A 21,781-nucleotide genomic window follows, 5' to 3' on the forward strand; every position below is an offset into this window, starting at 1 on the left:
CCACTCACCATCAGGTGGGCCGTATGCTCGTCTGCCTATACGGCAATAAAAAAAAACCTAATGAGATAAGGTGGAGACAAAGAAGAAGAAGATGAAACCAATATTAACACTATTATAGAGCTGGAGCGTCGTGTTTGCAACGTCAAAATTTCGAGAACCAATCGACTGTGGAAATCGTGGTAAAAACCCTTCAAACAATATCGTATTTATGAGCTTAACGAAAATTATCACCGGAAACTTTATTTAACAGATTATATCATCGTCGTAGGGAACGATCCAGTTTACGCGCGTAATACTGGCTTCCTGCAAAATGGACGTGTCGAGTTTACAACGTAATCGTCGACATGATAGCGATAGTTTGAAGGAAACTCGTAAAAACAGCAGAATGCTCGTAAATTTTTATCGTGCGAAAATTCGTTCGAGAAAAGTTTTATAAACTTTAAAAATTTTTCATTGCAAATTGCAAAATGACGTTTAATGTTCTATGTTGTTCGTAGTTTTATTCAAAGGTATTGTTACATTGTATTGAGAGGATAACAATTTAATACAAGCCTAGTTAAAGTTATAAAATCCCGTCACTTTGATTTCTTTAGCGGATTTTTTGATAAAGTAGTTATTCTGAATAAACGCCCGTTCTGAAAAAACACGTCATTTCGCATCCTCCCGAACCACTATCGGTGCTTTTAGGCACTCTAAGCACCGGTCACAGCTTTCATCGAACCCGTCAAATGCGACCAAGAGTTAGTGCAACCTAGCCCATAGACACAACCCTGAGTTTCTGGCCGGATCTTCTCAGTGGGTCGCGATTCCAAATCGAAAGTAAATTCAGCAAAGCACTGCTCTTGCAAGGTCTAACGTTAGTAAGCCCTCCCAAGTTGAGCTCTTACTGAACTGATCACTTACTGAACTGCTCAGTTGGAATAGCCCCTTATGCTACCAACGATTAAGTAAGTAGCAGAAAAAAAAGGTAGTAAACATTGACTAATCTAGTTAAGCTCAAATTAATTTAGATCAATAGAGAAGTAGCTGCAGTATGTACAAATTACACATAAATACCGTCCGATTACATAAGCTCATACCAATTAAATCCTTTTGCTGCTAGACCAGAATTATACACACTAACGTGTATATTGTATAGTGTATGTATATAGTCTGTATTAGAAAGAAAAAAGTAGGTAAACGTCAAAAAAATGTAATTATTAAAAAATATATAAATTATGTAACTCTATTTATAAAGAATTTTTAGAAAAAAAGTTGTGTGAATTGTTTTATTTTGCCCATTGAGGGTTTCTTCAGGTTTAAATAATATATGTAATAAAGGTGGTTTATTAACTGTTTAGTATCTGTGAAAATGCAAAAATGTAGGAAAATGACACAAAGCCGCTGGACGTAGCTTCTCGGGATCTTTCAAGAAGTCCACTGAAAATCTCAGTAAATAACCATCATTTTACTAAGATTATATTTCATCCTATATTATCTCATCTCATTTTTTTTAATTACATTTCAATTCATTTATGTTTCAAAATAATCAACTTCATATCATTTTTCAAGAAAGAGAATAGAATGTAAAATAAATAGGTACAAAAGATTAGGCTGTATGATGTGATACCTTCGCCTTTCCACTTGGAAAAATGGAACCGCTACTGTCAAAAGTGAAGTGTCAGAACTGCGCCAACGAAACGTCAAACTTCGTGAATTGTGATAAATTTCATTCAACATTAAAGTTAAAATTAATAATAATTTAAATTGTTCACAATGCCGGCTAGTACATCGGACATGGAGCCATTAAGAGAAAAAGCCTTCCAGGATTACAGAAAGAAACTCATGGAGCATAAGGAAGTCGAGTCAAGACTCAAAGAAGGCAAGAACATTTTTTGCCGAATCATCAACTCATTATTTTGAGTTTCAGTAATAACTGAACATATTACAGTTCAAATAATTTGGTTCATTTCCTATTTGCATTTTTAATTATTATCAAATATAAATAGGATTTTATTAATAAAACTAAAATATTAATCTTATGCTCTGGTATTTTTTTGACATGAAAAGACAGTTTGACAATAAAACTTAACAAAAGACTATTCCTAGTCAACTCCCCTTTCGTTTATATTCTTAGTTCATTCATTAACCATAATAATATTAAGCTTTAGTTTGTCTTGTCTTTTAACCAACTAACCCCTGTATATATATTGTGTGCGTCTTATTAGTTTTAGGTACATCAACAGCGATCCTGTCATCAAACATTCTTAGCTACTCACTTAATTCTTAGTTACAATCTGTGACCTTGTTCATTCACGAAGCCCGCTATAGAAAGCAGAGTAATACACTTGTCACTTGACATTAGCGAAATCTAAAAGGAAATGCCATAAACCCAATAGATAGATAGATTAGTAGGGGAATCGTAGCAAGAATATGTTCCCTATGAAAAGCTGATCAAAATTGACAATGTAAATTCAAACATTTTCAGGTCGTGACCAACTAAAAGATTTGACCAAACAATATGACAAGAGTGAAAATGATCTGAAAGCCCTACAAAGTGTTGGACAAATAGTTGGAGAAGTCTTGAAACAGCTCACAGAAGAAAAATGTGAGTACTCATACAAAACTAATAAGTTTTTATGTTTGAAACTTTTAAATATCATTGTATCATTTTTGAGCATCAAATATGGTTGTTGCCTATCATTTATGTACAAAGCAGTTATTGTCGCTTAGTCAGGTTTGCCTTTCAAGCTTCAATATGTAGTACTTTTGATTGGAATTTGTTAATTAACTTTAATATATTAAAATCTCTCCAATTCTAGTTATTGTAAAAGCTACTAATGGCCCTCGCTACGTTGTTGGCTGTCGTCGGCAACTTGACAAGAACAAGCTTAAAGGAGGAACACGAGTTGCCCTTGACATGACCACTCTTACAATAATGAGACATCTGCCTAGAGAGGTATGTTAACTAATGCCAATTGTAGATGAACCAAATATTTACCTAAAAAAAAAAGATGCTCAAATTTTTTTACTGACATACAGGTTTTTATTGATTTCCCTAGTGTTTTTTTTGCTGATTTTAGAATCAGTGAATGTAAATTTTCTTTAGTACTTACTAGCGGTCCCGCCCTCGCTTCGCTTCGGAAACTGTAATTTATTATTGATTTCTTCACTATTTAATGGATGTTATTATACATATATACCTTCCTCTTCAATCACTCTATCTATTAAAAAAAAACCGAATCAAAATCCGTTGCGTAGTTTTAAAGATTTAAGCATACATAGGGACAGAGAAAGCAACTTAGTTTTATACTATGTAGTGAAGTGGGGTGGTTCCATTAAGAAGTTTAATTGCTGTATTCGGTGTTGATGTTGATTCTATTTTAGTGTATTCTTCCCTTTATCTTTTTTTTTAGTACATAATCCTTTAAATGTGTATGAAATGTGTATTATTATAACATTTAATTTAATATTTTGATTTTATAAATAATATACTTGCCATCTGTACATAGGTTGATCCCCTAGTTTACAACATGAGTCATGAGGATCCTGGTGATGTGACCTATTCCGCCATAGGAGGTCTTCAAGAACAGATTAGACAGCTGAGAGAGGTATGTTTATAATCAGATATGTCTTATGATATAATCACATAATGATATAATCTTTGTTGAACACAAATGTGTTATTTTCACACAAGTTTATTATGTTCAAGTGAACATAATAACAATTAATATTAAGATCAATGCTGTTAGAAAACCATACTGAAACATAGATAGTCAAGCAAAAAATAAGTACTGATAAGAAGCTTACAAAGCTCTCTGCAACATATTTAAGCTGGATCTATTAATATATGTTTCACGACCATGAGTAACACCATAAATCTGTGGACTGTTGTTAATTTTTTGTTTTTGTTTTTATGTGAGTTCGATTTTGAGTTAATTGTATATTGACGCTTGAAAGGCAAACGTGACTAAGCAACAATAACTGCTTTGTACATAAATGATAGGCAGTAACTATATTCGATGCACAAAAAAAAAATTTCTACGTCGATTCAAATCATTTCAATCCTACAGCTAGATCTGTTAAAATAAAATTTTTTTCAGGTATTACAACTTTAAATTAGTCTACTGTAAAGTTCACGCATTGTCGCTTAGTCACGTTTGCCTTTCAAGCCTCGATATGTGTATCATTGTACACAAAGGCAATTAGTAGCATTGATGTAACAGTTTTCGGTTTCCCCCATCAAGTAAATGATATGTTTACATACAGGTGATTGAACTGCCCCTAATGAACCCAGAGCTGTTTGTTCGAGTCGGTATCACTCCACCCAAAGGATGTTTGCTGTACGGACCTCCTGGTACAGGAAAGACTTTGCTCGCGAGGGCTGTGGCTTCACAGCTCGATGCTAACTTTTTAAAGGTATTTATTGTTTACCAGTCTATAGAGAAAGATAAATAATTTACACTTAAAAGAAATACACATTTCATAAGTTTTAAATTTGAAACTGGGAAATTTAATGGTTAATTGAAATCTGTTCACACACATGGACGACTGCAAAATATTGACTTAAAATAGGACTACCATAATCCTGAGGGGCTTATTAAGTGAATAAGCTATTCATCAGAGAATGGCCATTTAGTGTTTTCTGAGTATTATACCAGTGCACTGCGATGCAATCTGGTGTTTAGTGAGGTGGGTGTACTATCAACATGCATTATGGTCAGATTGTAGTGATGTCCAGAGGCTCTAATAATCACGTGACATCATTTATATAGCCTCAGTTGACAATGCTGTCTTTGCACGTGTTGGTGCAGCCACTCTATCTGCTTCTTCAGACAAAATATATTATCGTTTAAGAAACAAACGTTTCTTAAAACTTTTCCTCAGCAATGTGTAACACTTTATTACTTGTTAAATATATTACATGTATTACTGGTGGTAGACCTCTTGTGAGTCCGCACGAGTAGGTACTGTTACATATGCCCCTCAATAATAACGTAATATAAATAATAATGCCGACTAAGGCATTCTTGAATGCATTATCTCTATATAAAGACGATATATTGCTAAAACGCGGCAGAACAGAGTTGGCTTGAGTAGTGGGAACACACATCATTTATACTACTTCTTTAATGAAATAAACTCGGTGCCAGTCACCGTTTCCTTTTTTAAAAAAGAGCTCCTGGACCCACCCCGTAACAGTACCACCGCCCTACCTATTTCTGCCGTAAAGCAGTAATGCGTTTCGGTTTGAAGGGTGGGGCAGCCGTTGTAACTGTACTGAGACCTTAGAACTTATATCTCAAAGTGTGTACTTACGTTGCAGATGTCTATGGAATCCGTTAACCACTTAACACCAGGTGGGCTGTGAACTCATCCACCCAGTTACGCAATAAAAAAAAACTATGAGCTATGGATCAATTTACATTCCAGGTGGTGTCATCGGCGATTGTTGACAAGTACATCGGTGAATCGGCCCGCCTCATCCGGGAGATGTTCAACTACGCGCGGGATCATCAACCCTGCATCATATTCATGGACGAGATCGATGCCATCGGTGAGTTCCAGTAGCTAATTTGTCCGTGTGCAATAACAGCTGCTTGTGGATGCAACCTCTTAGAGATATCACTGTCAAGAGCTATACATAAAGGTTGAAGTCTATTGTGAAAGGACGGTTTTTTTTTTCCTACCTACGCTGATAGCCTTGAGAGGTTATTTCAGCTTTACCATATCATGTAGGTGAGCTCACGGGGCTCAAACCGGAGTGTTGCTAACACTGGCCCTAGCAAGAGTAGTGCTCTGCCGTATCTACCGCCGGATCGTAAACGCGACCCACTGAGAAGATCCGGCGAGAAACTCAGTGGACTGTGTCTGTGGGTTAATTTACTCATCGAGCCCTTCGTCGCAAGGGACGGGTTCGACGAGAACGGTGATCGGTGCTTGTGGTACCTAAAAGCGCCGTTAATGGATCGCAAAGGACTGTGCTACTGCAGGATGGTGTTTGTAGATAATGCTGCTAGCTGCTAGATAATATAACGACAGGATTTTTTGGGCTGACCTTATTCCAGGACACCACACAGGTACTGGTGGTAGGACCTCTTGTAAGTCCGCGCGGGTAGGTACCACCACCCTGCCTATTTCTGCCGTGAAGCAGTAATGCGTTTCGGTTTGAAGGGCGGGGCAGCCGTTGTAACTATACTTGAGACCTTAGAACTTATATCTCAAGGTGGGTGGCGCATTTACGTTGTAGATGTCTATGGGCTCCAGTAACCACTTAACACCAGGTGGGCTGTGAACTCGTCCAACCATCTAAGCAATAAAAATAAAAATAAAACAATCTCGAGATGAGCGGTGGCGTTCACGTTCTGAAATCTCTGGGATCCAGTAACCTTGAGCTTTACTATACTTAATATTATAGTTTCACCCATACAAAAGTAAGATGAGTGCAGTCAAGTATCACTGGTCATTAATGAGCTATTTATTATATTCGCGCAGGTGGGAGACGTTTTTCCGAAGGCACGAGCGCCGATCGAGAGATCCAACGTACCCTGATGGAGTTGTTGAACCAAATGGATGGTTTCGACTCCTTGGGACAGGTGAAGATCATCATGGCCACCAACCGACCCGACACGCTGGACCCCGCTCTGCTGAGGCCCGGAAGGCTGGACAGGAAAATCGAAATACCCCTGCCCAATGAACAGGCTAGGTGAGTTCAGATAAGGGAAAGCAAAGCGATGCAAGCTATCTAATAATGAAGACGGCTATGTAAATATGAATTCAATACAAGTTTAATTTTATCAATTTGTGTTTTCTGAAAATTTACAAAATCCTTTATTCAAAATAAAATATAGAATAGGTAATATGTTACTGCCATCTACAGGAGCAATGAGAAACTAATCGAAGCGAAGCCATCTGGTGACCGACGCCCGTAAACATTTTTGTTGAGTGCTCGAGTTCTATAGCTACAACTAATTTATGTGTATTATCTATGGTGGTACTTACTCGTGCGGACTCACAAGACGTTCTACCACCTTTTTTTTATATTGCCCTTGTAGGCAGACGAGCGCACGGCCCACCTGATGATGAGTGGTTACCGTCGCCCATGGACTTCAGCAATACCAGGGGCAGAGCCAAGCCGCTGCTGCCTACCGCTACCAGTAAGAAGTCGAGTGTTTCAAAAGCCTGTACACGTTTCAGATTGGAAATCTTGAAGATCCACGCGTCGCCGATCGCCAAGCACGGCGAGATGGACTACGAGGCGGTCGTGAAGCTTTCGGACACGTTCAACGGCGCGGACTTGCGCAACGTCTGCACGGAGGCCGGACTCTTCGCCATCAGGGCCGAGCGGGAGTACATCATACAGGTTCAACCCAAAATAATACCAAATATACTAGTGGTGGGACGTCTCGTGCGTCCGCACGGGTAGGTACCACCGCCCTGCCTGTTTCTGCCGTGAAACAGTAATGCGTTTCGGTATAAAGGGTGGGAAAGCCGTTGTAACTATACTTGAGACCTTAGAACTTATATCTCAAGGTGGGTGGCGCATTTACATTGTAAATGTCTATGGGCTCCAGTAACCACTTAACACCAGGTGGGCTGTGAGCTCGTCCACCCATCTATGCAATAAATAAAAATAAAAGGTACTATAACGTCGAAGTAGCACACTAGAATATCTGTGTACCTTTACCTATTGAATAATGATGAATCTTCTCCATTCCACCTCAGGAGGATCTAATGAAGGCCGTCCGTAAAGTAGCCGACAACAAAAAGCTGGAGAGCAAACTGGACTACAAGCCCGTCTGATTTTAAATTATAATTATCATGTGACTCATTTAAGGGGCGCTAAGAAAAAAGTTTTAGAACCACTGGCTAAATAAGTAATTCATTCGATTCTTCGAACTTCGCTTAAATAAATGCTATGTGAACCAAAATAATTACAACGCTAAATTAATACGCGTTAAATTTAAACAACAATGGGATCTCGAATTGTACACATTGATACAAAATCGGTTTACTGATAACAAAACTTATAACATTTAGGTCCCTAAAACTTGTGAAATTTATTTTAATTGTAATGTAAAGTAAGTAAAATTTAATGGCTTCTGCCTAAATTATGAAAGATTTCTTTTACACGCCTTAAATTATCTCACATGTGTTGAAAAATGTTATCTAGTCATTGGTTCTCAAACTGTTAATCACACCTTAAATGTTTTACTGATAATTATTTTAAGAATGCAGTTTCAATGAACATTTGAAATTCGAAGCACGAAAATGCTGATCATTAGTGTTAATCTTTGTTTTTTTAAACTATACATTAGAAATAAAAAGCTTTCACAGTATATCTGTGCGCGATTAATGTGTAAAGATGTGTAATAAAAAAAATACAAGTTTTGTTTTTGTTTTTATTTATTATAAAATGACATTTATTCGAATTCATTTATAAAACAATATAAATATTACATATAAAAAACATGATTTAACTTAATATTTGAAATATTTCAAACTTATTAACGTACTAGCGACCCGCCCTCACTTCGCTTCGGAAACATTAAAACACACATGAAACAAAAAAAAAATATAAAAAAAAATAAAAAAAAGTAACCTATGTTCATCAGGGACAATGTCGGCTTCTAATGGAAAAAGAATTTTTCAAATCGGTCCAGTAGTTTCGGAGCCTATTCGAAACAAACAAACAAACAAATCTTTCCTCTTTATAATATTAGTATAGATGCATGCAAACAATGTTCTCAGATAATAAAAGTCAACACCCTGTCACCAAGGTATATACAGTCATGAACTGAATACTTAAGGTCCATAGACCACTTGCAAGACTCAGGCTGTGGTGATTAGACGTTCTTGAACAACAATAAATAAATTTACAATTTGTTATATTTTTATGTTGTGTATATGATTATATATGTATGTGAATATACGAGTATATTATAGTGAATATATATAGATATATGTGTAAACTAGATAATATTATTATCATGATATAATATTGTGTACATTGTTGTGTGTTATTTTCGCAATAAGTAATGCACCTACCACAGGACTACACCACCCTTGGTTGACTGATAGAGAATGCCTCAGGTATTAAGTCCAACATTGCACCTTTGTGCATGGAGTTTAATAAATAAATAAATTAGAAACTAGCAAAGAAACATCCCGAGATCCGTCTGAAGATCGATTCGAGCATCCGTCTATAGCTCTTTATTAGTTAACACTAAACATACCATAACAGGTCAAATGATCCATTTTGAACTCTTGCATTGAAAATGCACGTGTCGTCTTATTGCTTTTGCACATTTGACGTCACGAATTTTTCTTACCAATTAATCTACAGTTATTATACTTTTTTTGGTTTGTTTTGTTTATTTTGAGTAATACTTTTTTTTGCGGGATTCGAACACCGATGCATCGCTTCAACACGAATACACCGGACGTCTTATCCTTTAGGCCACTACGACTTCACATACTTGTCGCATCTACCCGCAATGGTAGTAGATACCAGTAAGTGTTGGTATGATTAGTGTTTAAATACAAAAAACAGGTTATTTACCCTGAGTAGGGGGTGGTGCTCACTGGATGAAGTCTGGCAGGGTGCCGCCGCGACGCGCCCTTTCCACGTTCTCGTAGTAGCACGCGAAGTCAACGTAGCCCTTGATGCGCACGTGCTTGTCGTACTGGCGGCCCGGGCACGTGTCGACCGGGGACTCCGGCGAGCTGGACTCCATCTCATCTAAGAGCGTGCTGGACTTGGACTGCACGACCGGATTGAAGCGCACCGAGGCGCTCCTGGGAGGCCCGGGCTCCGCCCCCGCGGCCGCGATGAAGTTAAAGTTCCGTATGAGCAGAGTGACGTGAGTGTTCGATTTGGGCGTGAGGTTGTTCTTGACGCAGTGCGATATGAACTCCTCCTCGATCTCGTGCAGGACCGTTTCGCTGACGGCCTTGAAGTCTGTCTGCTTTCTGAAGTGCTCAACGATCATCTGGGCGAGCTGTTTGTTCGTTTGTTCGCTGCTGCCCCTCGACTCCTGTATGCGTTTGTACACGCCCGCGCTTACTAGGATCAGGAATCTGAAATGTTCTTTTTTTTTTAAGTTATACTTCTTTAGGCGCGTTATGAAAAATTGATGAGAGTGAAATTTTACGATGCGCGCGCACCGTGACATAAAATTAACAGAATGAAGTTGCCCACTAAATCGCTCATTACAATACGACCGACGTAACTTGGAGAGTCTGAATATAGCCGCAGGTGAACTTTCCGAACCGTACCGAGAATTACCGAATTTATACGATGTCAAGAAAAGGGATGTCCAATATGCGTGTCTGAAGATGTTGTTTAATCGATTTTTTTTCAAATTGATTAAAATTTAAATAAATAAAAAAAGAAATAAATTAAAAAAAAATAAAGTATAACTTCTTACGCGCATACATAAATACACGCACCATTTTTTTTATATTTCGTATATTTTCGTACTGACCTGCAGCTGTCGTCCAGGACGATGGGCCCGTGTATCTCCGGGGAGGCCACCACGGGCTCGGACGCGGCCGGACTGATGCTGGGAAACGCTTTGTACAGGCCCTTCACTAAATAATTCCCCAGACATCTGGTCCCGGTTTGGTTGCCGAGGTATTGCGCTGAAGAAACAGAATCGTTCATAATCACTTTAATAACACCCTTTATGCAACAATGTTGTCCAAAAAAAACAGCGCGCGACTAACTCGATGCACGTGAATGAAGTGAAACTTCTTTTTCGATGTTTAGTATTGTGGTTTTCATCATCTTTCATCCTTAAATCAGATTGCTTTCATTTTTTTCTTTTTCCCTACCTAAGCTAATAGCCTTGAGAGGCTATGTCAGCTTCGCCCTAACAAGTAGGTGAGCTCACGGGGCTCAAACTTGACGACGTTGCTAACACTAGCCCTAGCAAGAGCAGTGCTTCCCAGAATCTACCACCGGATCGGATACGCGACCCACTGAGAAGATCCGACGAGAAACAGCATAGGTAGGAAAAAAAACCAATTCACTCTCGCTCTATCTCTCTCTATTCCTATACTATATGCTATTAAATTATAGCGTAGTCTGAAAGCGACTATAATCATTCATGGGTTCGGATTTGAAGTGCGAAAAGAAGGTATTTGAGAAAGAAAAACCTCACCATTCCTCAGTTTATTAACGTCTAAGCCTAGCTGAGACAGTCTGAGCAGCTCGTCTTCGTTGTTGAGACTGTGGTCCACGGTCAGCTGCACGACCCGTAATACCGAGTTATCGTCCGTACGACATAATAGAGCTCTACTTTCACCTGTAAAATTAATAAACATGATGAATACATAAATTGTTCAATAATTTTTTTTTTTGTGTTAGTAACTATGATGGTTCTTGTAAGATAAGATCCCTTCCAGCCCCGTGCCAAAATTGATAAAATTACGATCATCCATTTGCAAAGAACTGCAGGTCTATTGTATTGTATCTGAATAATATCAACTAGTAAGGTGTGTAGATGAATAGAAAAATTTTGATGTATTGATAATGTTAGAAGATCGACTACTTTCCTGAGCTATTGTAAGTGACATATAGCACACTAGAGATAGGGCCCGTAAAGAGCTTGAATCATTCTGAACAATATGATACAAAACGAAAACTATTTAGGGCGAAGCAAAGCATGCAGCACTATTTTGCATATGTTACAAGTTTAAGTACAACTAGATGATGACCGAGCTTTGCTTGGCTTTTTTTTTTTATAACGCCATCTTGTTGTGTCTTTAAAGCAGTAAAAATAGTATAGTAGTAGTATTATTCGCCAATAGATGTCAGGAAGAGTCATAAAGTAAAGTTGATTATTGAAAACACGAACAAAACAACATTTTCTGAAAATAAATCGTAGCCGGATCGATTTATCGCCCCCGAAATCCCCTGTATACTAAATTTTATGAAAATCCTTGGAGCCGTTTCCGAGATTCAGATTCAATGTATATATTGTATATTAATATACAAGAATTGCTCGTTTAAAGGTATAAGATAGTAAGAGCGTCCTTGTGAGGTAGTAAATGGTTTAATAATGGAATTTAATATTTGATAATAATGTTTTTTATGAGAAGATAGCAATAGTCTAGAATAATAGATAGAAGTAATAGATAGTGGTAATAATCTGTGCATTTATTCATCCTTGGTTGGTAATACAACAAGACTCCCTACTCATGTCTCAGTGCGAGACATAGCCCACCTGGTGGTAAGTGGTTACTGGAGCCCATAGAAATCTACAACGCAAATGCACCACCCACCTTCAGATATAAGTTCTAAGGTCCTCAGTATAGTTACAACAGTCAGTATGGTTCACATGATTTTATAGAATCTCGGAGCCACATAACAATATTACTACTGAATTTAATAAGAAAACACTCACCAACATTAGCAACAAATAGTTTATTTTTGTGCACTAAAGCTACGACCACAGTAGCACCTCCGGACAGATGCTGGTCTATTTCTTTTAAACGAGACAATATAATTTGACGATTCTGAAATTGAAATTAAAGCACTTGGATAAAAATCTTCTGACACTAAAACATAAACATCCACATTCTAGCATATAATATGCAGGTTACTAATAACGATAATAATTGTATATGTCGACTTTTGTCCTAAATATTTTTAGATTTTTTAAATATTACTGTACTTTTGAGCAAAGGCAGTGAGAAAATTAAGTAAAAGTATACCTTGTATTTTATGATTAATATACCTTGAATGTAGTTATATAAAAGAATAATCGAAACTGCCAGTACATTCTAATCTTTGTATATACAAAACAAAGAAGAAATCAAAATGAGTACCTGAGTCTCACTAGAAGTCTGCAGCTGATATTGCAAACTAGTTCTTTCTGCTATCATTCCATCATAGTTTTCAATGTATGCTTTCTCAACTGACACAAATGCATTCCTATATAAAAAACAAATTAATATTAATATCTCGACCCATGTTCCATCTTTTATACCATTTACGCTCTATTTGCTCAGAAGCATGTATTTTATTTGCATAATCTATATACAGTCGTGGTCAACTAATTAGGGACATTCAAGATAGTGAAGGGCTATAACCGGTTATGTACATTTAAATACAAAACCCTATTGATTTCTCAGCACCTATTATTTGCATAATGTGGTCCGATTATAATGCTATAAATGGCTGTAAATAAAAGATTTAATAAATAGAAAAAGTATTTAATATCAAAAATTAAACATGTATTAAATATTAAGGTACAATTCTATAGTGGACATTTAATTAAGGACAGTAAAGTATAATAAAAAATACAGTTACACAAAACTTATAATCTTCAGTGTTATAATATCTTTAACAGCTCCATTTTATTACGTGTAAAATCAGTACTCAGTAGCAAAACCTTTGTTAGTAATTACCGCTTGACACCGATGTGGCATAGACATAATCAGTTTCTGACATGTTTCGACAGGAATGTTTGCCCATGCCTCACAAAAAGCTTCATGAAGTTCATCCAAATTTGTATTACGATAAGTGGCAACTTTTTTCTTGATTTCGTGCCAAAGATGCTCAATTGGGTTGAGGTCCGGGCTATTTGCTGGCCAATCTACGACCGATACAAACTGACTGGTAAGAAACGACTTGACTGAATGGGCGGTATGTTTCGGGTCGTTATCCTGCTGAAACGTCCATAAAATAGGGAGATGTTCCTCAGCATAGGGAAGCAAAGTTTTTTCCAATATTGCCTTGTATTGATGTTGGTCTAAGTTACCCTGAACTTTCCTCACAGGTCCCACTCCACGTCCAGAAAATGAACCCCATATTTTAATGTTTCCACCGCCATGTTTCCCCTGTTTTTTTGTGAATCTTGGATTCATTTCCGCTTTTACAGGATACCGTACATATTGCCTTCCATCTGAAGAAATCAAATTAACCTTGGTCTCGTCAGAGAAAAGTACATGTTGCCATTGGGCGTAGGTCCAATGTCCATATTTACGTGCAAATGCCAAACGAGCATTTCTATGTTCTTTCTTCAACAACGGTACTTTGCGAGCCACTCTTCCGAACAACCCTGCTTCTACCAAACGTCGTCGAACGGTCCTCGCAGATACACCGGCTCTTTCGTTTGCCCCGAACAGTTCGTGTTTAATTAAAATAGAGCCTAGAAACGGATCTTTCTTAGCTAACCTGGTTATCATTCTATCTTCTTGCGGAGTCGTTTTTCTCGATCTTTTTGTTCTGGACACATTTAAAGCTGTGTTATAGCGCTTGAAATGTTGCACTGCATTGCATACCATAGTTTTTGAACAATTTAAATGTTGTGCTATCCACCAACCACGCTCGACAAACTTCATGATAATTTTTCGTAGTGTTGGATCGCAACTTTTATTTTTGCCCATTTTTCTTTAAAATAATTCTCAAAACTTAAAATAAAAAATCTGGATTGCCGCCAAAACGACCACTAAACAGTAAGAAAAGAAACAAAAAAGTATTAAAATTCCAATTTTGAAATTAGAACGCAATACCTCAGTGTCCCTAATTAAATGGCCAGCCAGCATTCTTTGAACCAATAGCACTATGATATTGTATCAGCTATACTGTGAAGAGGTTTAATGTTTAAGAAGTTGTTATTGTTTGTATAATCGCGCACATAAATGACTAATTACACTTACATGTAAAAGATATGGAATATTGCTAAGACTCGTTGGAAAATAAAAAAAATATTCACAATTTGGCTTAACTAGAGATTGTCCCTAATTAGTTGACCACGACTGTATATAAAAATGAATTGCTGTTCGTTAGTCTCGCTAAAACTCGAGAACGGCTGGACCGATTTGGCTAATTTTGGTCTTGAATTATTTGTGGAAGTCCAGAGAAGGTTTAAATAGTAGATATATATCATGAAAATGCTCGGAATTAAATAAAAATGACAATTTTGTTTTTCCTTTGATGTGTCCCCTCCCCCGTTGAACGGATTCCTTTTGTTTGTTTTAAGTTTATTTTATACAAAAGTTTAGGTATTTTATTTATTGATTGAGGCACTATGAAGTCTGCCGGGTCAGCTAGTAATTGATAATTTTTCCTATTTGTATAAAGTATATTTCATAAAGCAACAATAGTATCTCTCTTATACAACCTTATTTATTGATGATAAATATATATAGTTTTTACCTAAGCCTGTCTCGTATCTCTTCATCTGTGTTGGCTGAGGGTGGTGGAAATAATATTTCAGCTGCCATTCTTTGCATGATAAGCCTGGCCGCTTCAAGACCATTGTGTGGCTCAAATACTCCATATAAACAACTATAAGAATAACATTTAGTTCAGTTATAAGTTTGTATTTGTATTGAGATAGATTTATTAAGTGAATTTTGATGTAATTTATATTTTTTTTCTATATTAAGGTAAACTTAATGCAAACTTATCTTTAATGTTCTACATTTATTTAAATAAACAAATCAAGAACAACATCAACTGCTAAATCTTTTAAGAGCATTGGTATTAACAATTATTCACTATGCTTTTTTTTTATTGCCCTTGTAGACAGACTAGCATACGGCCCACCTGATGGTGGGTGGTTACCGTCGCCCATGGACTTCAGCAATGCCAACGCAGGGGCACAGCCAAGCCGCTGCCTACCGCAGGTGCAAGATGCCATTTGCAGAAATAGCAATACAAAATATTGTTGAGGACTTGCAACATTTTGTCTTGAGAAAGTTTATATTAAAAGCTCTTGTTTATTTACAAAACTTTAAGGTATACTTGATGAACTTCGGAATTTAACTACGTATTTCGAAATTTAAATGACCGGGTTTTATCTTCACCTATAGTTACATTGGCCGTCATGAATTCTATCTTTGACACAATGAAGACAGAAATAAAGTTAATGTATTTTTTTAACCCTATACTATTGTGACATGGTTAGATATACAAAAGTTATGATAAATTAAACTTACAAGTTATCCTCTGTTTGACAGAAAAAACATAAATAATCATCGTTAGCATTTGAGTGTCCACCGAGTTTTGAAAAATACGAAGCTACACACGTATTCCTGCACTTCGGAAGATCGTCAGTCCACGGCCTTGCTATCATATTGCTAATTTTACCACTAACACCTCAATTCACAGTTCAAATATTACTTTTAGTTTTAATTTCATGGAACAGATCTTTTGTTGAAAAATGACCAAAATTTCTTAATAGAGCTAAGACCAACTTGAGACACCATCAAAACGATTTTTTTAGTTTTAGAGAATGCTAAATTTTGAATCGGTTCTTAATATTGTCACTTTATCATTTTACTTTCATTTTTACACTAGTTGTACGGCACAGTTAAACAAATGAAAGTAACTTATTAAACATTAAGGGTCAGTTAATATTCACAAAATATTAATTATATTTTCTTCGCAAAAGTAAAACTGAATCGAATGACAGGAATCGAATCTATTCCCAAAAACTGAAGGTTCGTCAACTCAACAATCCTTCTGTCGCCCCGTCTTACGTCTTTGCCAGGGGGGTGCAACTCCCATACAAAGGAAAAGAACATTCAACTAGCGTCATCTTTAGGAACCGGCGAGGTCATTTTTGAAACGTTTTGGCCTTAATGAACTAATAAACTCACTAGATGGCAGATACGAGTTCTGACTCAATAAAAAATGTTAGCGTACTTTGAAGCAGTGCTTCCACTTTTAGGGAATTCTCCCTTTTTTAGGGAAAAATAGCTGATATTTTGGATGATAAAGACAATTTAAAAAAATACCAGGATTTAGGATATTTCGGGGTAAAAAGCAAAGCCTATACTAGTAACTGTTGTGAATTTTAAAATAAACGATAATTAAAGTAAAACAATGAACATTTTATTTTATGGAGAGAATGACATTAAGTCGAGTTGAGAAGTAAAAGAATAAAACAGAGTTGTGTATAAAAACTATAAAGAAGGTTTGATTCAACAGTAACCCTCTAGTAAAGTAAATCATAGATTAAGCCACTGCTTTTTTCTTAGGGATTCCCCAGAATCCCAGTAAGTATAATCCGCCAAATTTTTATTTACCTATTTTCGTTGATGTCACCAGAACTTACTTGTATTGTAATATACAGGTACTTCATGTACCATGAAAGATTATCATGGTAATTTCATTTACGAAAACCTTGTAATTGTCATTTCACTTTTGCTAGCAGTTCCTTCTTCAAAGACTGAGGTGGAAAGATTATTCAGTGTTCTCAAATGTAAAAACTGACAAAAGAAAAAGGCTTTCTAATGAAACCCTGAACGGCTTGCTTCATAGAAAGTTCCCAACTTTGCCAGCAAACAATTGCTCAATTTTAGAACCGAACAGTGTTAGGTTGCGTGCAGCAAAAGAATATAAAAGCAATGCGTCGACTTCCTTGAAAATTCTAATCCTATAGATCTATGATCTTCTGGGGGCGTTTATATTATATATACCTACATTAAATAATATACTGTGGTTTATTTTCTGTATTTTATTTATGCTTTCTATATAAAGGATTTATGAAAGTTGTTTAGGAAATTTTAGGGATAAATTCAAAAGAAACTAGGGTAAAATGTGGTAAAAAAAACGTAAGTGGAAACACTGCTTTGAAGTTTTCAAAATTCCAGGGCCGTAAAACAATCTCAAAAAAAAAAAAAGTTTTCAAAATGTCGTACCGGTAAAATGGGGCGATTAGGGATTGACAGGCGAATCGGGAAAAAAACCGGGAAAATCTTTCGACGCTCAATATAAGTTTTACATTCGTTGCAAAATCTTCAATTTTTTGTAGTTTAATAGTAGAATGTTGAAAGTTCACAAAACAACTCTGAATATGCATGATAATAGCTGCTAACTTATAAAAAATCGCGTTTCAAATTAACTTCCTGTGGTGGTCATTATTTTAGTGCTAGAAACTTTTCTCTCTTTTATTTATTTGATAATAATAAAAGACGACTGTGATTTATAAACGTTATTTAGTGTTTGAACCAGCATATATATTAAAGGTTAGTCTCACTAGATATTGGTCTTAATGTATTTGATAAAATAAAAATACATGTAAAAATCTGTTGTTTTTGGGGATATTGGGGACGTCATAGGTACAAATAACAACGAAAAAGGGGTCAATTGGGATGAGAATACGTGAAATGGAAACGACCTAAGTATAAATAGGTACAGGTTTGTAGGGTTGTCTATGTAGTTATAACAATATTTTTTAAATTTGTTGGTAAAAATCTGGTTTATTTGAAGCGAAATTGGGAATAAGTCTTTATTTGAAATAGATAAGCAATTTAATATAAGTAAGTCGATTTTGCAGAGACATGTAACAAGATCAATGAAATCTCAAGGTGGACAAAAATGTCTAAGTAATACATAATAAAATATTTAATATTTGTTCAGAGTGGGGGTATTCATCTGATTAATCCATGGAATAACCGACACACCTAATCTCTTAACCCAGATAGAAATATCAGCACTGTCGATTGCACCTATAATTGAGGTGATGTCTGCCATGTACTTTTGTCAGTTTTTCAATTTTTTTTATTGATGATCACTTTGTTGGTGCAACTAAATAAATAAATAAATTAAAACTATATATAAAAATAAAAGTAGTGCCAACCCTAGCAAATTTCTCATTTCGTCCCAATTAACCGCAATTTTCGGGTAAATAGGGATTAGACCTATTTTTGCATTTTTTGCTTAAACTGGAATGCTAGTTGCATAATTTTAAATTAGACAACAAAGATGCCCCCAAGACTCAATCATTTTGATCCTGATATAGCATTATATACATCAACAACTACCTTAAAATTGCTCATAAAGTTGGAATTTGTCCCTAATCGCCCCATTTTACGGTAACGCTTTAATTTTTTAAATCGTTTTTTTTTTTGTCTTGGTGTGAGTTATTTTACGTTGTAGTATTAATTTAGAGCAACTTTTAGCTTTATGAGAATATTAGACGATTAGACATTGAGAAACTCTGTTTTGAATTCTCTTTAGACATAACTTGGCTCCAATACTTTTTTCTTCGTTAGCGTTTCGTAAGCCTGTGTAACTATTTTCATTTCTTACAGAAAGTTTATTATTAAAAATCAGCATGCCTCGAAGATCAAAAATAAAATGCTATTTCGGATGCCTTGATAACGGTGAGTTTACACTATTTTCCCGGTATATTATTTGCTAACAGAATTATTATTCATAATATAATTAAATGAATTAGCACCAAATAATGGTCCTTCCTATTTTTGCTGCCTAGCTATCATATATGTTAAGTTTTGATCAAAACAGTCTGTATTAAGTCTCGTACTATCACACACACACCTCAGATAATAAAATTGTCTCGAGTGGGTGGAAGTATTTATGTTTTGCAACTCAGCGTATTATATGCTTATTGTCAAGTGGGCCCGAACTAGTTTTTTGGAATGATCAATCAGTCATGCTTTCCTGTTTAAATAAAATACAGCCCAATTGATCTCACATCCAAAGTTAGATGATGGCATTCACGTTTTGTTTCCTGGTGTTTGATAACCAAGTTACACCAAGTGGCCTGTGACCACATTCATCCTTCTACCCAATATAAAATAATGTTTTTATTTTTGTAGACAAAGGTTTGATAATGACAAAATTTTATGGAAAAATTATAAAGAGCACTAAAATGTCTGAAACATGAAAAGATTGATGCACTATATTTGAACCAGAACGTGTTATGTAATATATTAATTTGTAAGTATGATTACATTAACACTAAATTTTTCATGGTCGTATTTTTTCAATATTTGTTACATACTTAAGATACGTTGTTTCTCCGTTTCAGAAGAGAAACTGATTCAGCAAGGAACGTGAACTCTCAAGGATCTTAATTTTTTTTAAATATGTTTATAATTTATAAATTAATAATTGAAATAGTTCCTAAGAACTAGATTGATGCCAATTTTGTTTTAAAATAGGTTGTTTAGTTCTTATAGTTATAGTATTATGTTTGAATAGTTGTAATTAGTAAGTTAGTAATATATGAAAATACTGATATAAATTTTTGTAAATAACCTTTTGTACATTCTACGAGAAGATGATTTTAATTAATGATCAAAAGTCAGCGGTCTTCAAAAGCATTATTTGCAATTATTTAGATTAACTGTGGAATATATTTGCTAAGTTGTCTTTTCTGTATGAGCAGATATAAATGAAAATGCCCAAACATGATTATGTTTCTTACATTTTCATTATGTGAAATCAATATGCTTGTGACTGAGTATATTAATAATTTATTAAAACTTCAGTGATAGACAGCAACCCTTATGGCATTGCTGAAGTTTATAAGCACTGGTGACCACTTATCATGAGCCGGGTTGCGTGTTCGTCTGCTGTTGAGTGCAATAAAAATTTTCGAAACCCTTTCTATTATTTAGATGTAATATTAATGTACATTTAATTTGGATTAAAAGATAAATTTACATTTTATGTTTGCATGTGTATGTTTATAATTCATTTGCATGTAACGAACATCAGTTTCTTTTGTAACAAAATGCAAACTAATGGTTTGTAATGAATGTAATTAACTTTAAGATGATTTTCTTTCAATCTGCTGTTTGTTTCATCTAGTATTACCAAAGCTAAAGCATCAGAAACGTCAGAATAGAAATAATTTAGATAGGGAATAAAAGTATAACTATTGTAATCATGTCTAAGATTACTATAAGCGTCATTAAGTACAAACTATCAATATTTAAGAGTACTTTAAATCATCATTACATTTTTTAAACATTTTTTGTTCTTTTTTGTTTTTCAAATCATGCAACAAAACGTTTGTGCAGAACAAAATGTCACATGTTATGAACATGATTGTGGATTAATCGTTTCTTAAATTTCTAAATGTTTATAAGAATGCTAAGAATAATTTAGTATTCACTTTAGTGTGTGTATTATCTCTACAATGCTAGTTTAAATGACAATTATTGTATGACGAAGCATAGGTAGTGTTTATAGATGTAATATTTTCATACAAGGTCATGATCTGTCACGATCAACTTTAAGCAAGAACTGCTATCGTTAAGAAACAAATTTATTAAATTTAATTCAAATTGTCTACTATGTTTGTAATGGAAAGCTGACATGTTTATATTTCGCACAAATGACTTAATTGACATTGAATGATTTGATTATCTAGACTTAATTAACTTTTAGATAACTTTCGATTTAATGTTAATAAGTACGCTAGTAGGATTAATCTAGAGGAGTTATTGTTATCCGAAATTTTATACAATTGTACGTTCATACAATCTTTTAACAGAAAATTGTTTGTAATATAGGGAAATTAAATAGCTTACAGAGAATTACAGCTTTTTATTTTAAAAAACTGTTTTCTCTCTGTATGAAAAGATCTTATCGATTAGAATGCTGAACACAATCAAACATTCCTTAATAACTCATAAGTACTACCGGGAATTTCAGCGATTCTAAACGATAAGATTTTTTCATAAAGAGAGTTATTAAAAATATTAAAATTACTAAAAAAGCCACCTGGTGGGGGGTAGGGAGACTAATAATCGACCGTAGCGACGCCTGCTGGACCGGGCTTTAACTAAAGCAAAAATAAAAATGAGAGTTGCGCATCTATCTCTAATATATTAAGTGTATAATTATATTAAGTGTATAATCTATGGTCTTTGCAGTTTCTATTTTTATTTTAATCACACTTATTTTTTTCGTTCAAAAATATAAAGTACAATTCTAGAATTCAGAAGTTTTCCTAACACTATTGAAATTTAATAAAAATAGTCGTTAACTATCGTTTGACCAAGACTTAAATTCTTATTTTTGCCT

The 21,781-nt window shown here is 35.2% G+C and overlaps 2 protein-coding genes and 2 long non-coding RNA genes across 6 annotated transcripts in view; 2 read left to right on the forward strand and 2 right to left on the reverse strand.

The window, feature by feature from the left end:
• The window catches only part of LOC149499796 (uncharacterized), a 588,308-nt gene extending 583,052 nt beyond the window's left edge, over positions 1-5,256 (reverse strand). Inside the window, exon 1 of the long non-coding RNA XR_016325483.1 lies at positions 5,196-5,256. This is a non-coding gene — a long non-coding RNA (uncharacterized LOC149499796). The remainder of the gene's footprint in view (positions 1-5,195) is intronic.
• Rpt4 (Regulatory particle triple-A ATPase 4) lies at positions 1,622-8,370 on the forward strand. The gene is made up of 9 exons (XM_028172402.2): positions 1,622-1,861; positions 2,468-2,587; positions 2,802-2,938; positions 3,492-3,590; positions 4,249-4,398; positions 5,413-5,536; positions 6,475-6,685; positions 7,177-7,342; positions 7,705-8,370. The coding sequence occupies exons 1-9, from the start codon at positions 1,756-1,758 to the stop codon at positions 7,780-7,782; spliced, it is 1,191 nt and encodes a 396-aa protein (XP_028028203.1). The 5' UTR covers positions 1,622-1,755; the 3' UTR covers positions 7,783-8,370.
• tab1 (tak1) lies at positions 8,368-16,838 on the reverse strand. 3 transcript variants are annotated; one of them, XM_089738767.1, is made up of 8 exons: positions 15,934-16,838; positions 15,149-15,280; positions 12,814-12,919; positions 12,390-12,501; positions 11,145-11,288; positions 10,467-10,623; positions 9,542-10,059; positions 8,368-8,511 (listed from the first exon to the last, which is right to left on the reverse strand). In XM_089738767.1, exons 1-7 carry the CDS (start codon positions 16,068-16,070, stop codon positions 9,561-9,563), a joined length of 1,287 nt encoding a protein of 428 aa, XP_089594893.1. In that variant the 5' UTR covers positions 16,071-16,838; the 3' UTR covers positions 8,368-8,511; positions 9,542-9,560. The 3 variants fall into 3 exon arrangements, with proteins under 3 accessions (XP_089594893.1, XP_089594892.1, XP_028028124.2); XM_089738766.1 differs by having other exon boundaries at positions 8,368-8,516; XM_028172323.2 differs by having other exon boundaries at positions 8,368-10,059; positions 15,934-16,837.
• Positions 16,839-18,042: 1,204 nt separating this feature from the next.
• On the forward strand, positions 18,043-21,291 carry LOC149499803 (uncharacterized). The gene is made up of 3 exons (XR_016325482.1): positions 18,043-19,107; positions 19,564-19,684; positions 19,776-21,291. It is a non-coding gene; the product is annotated as an uncharacterized LOC149499803 (long non-coding RNA).
• The last annotated feature ends 490 nt before the right edge of the window (positions 21,292-21,781 follow it).

Source organism: Bombyx mandarina, chromosome 26 (assembly GCF_030267445.1).
Source record: "Bombyx mandarina strain Sakado chromosome 26, ASM3026744v2".
Lineage (NCBI taxonomy): Eukaryota > Metazoa > Arthropoda > Insecta > Lepidoptera > Bombycidae > Bombyx > Bombyx mandarina.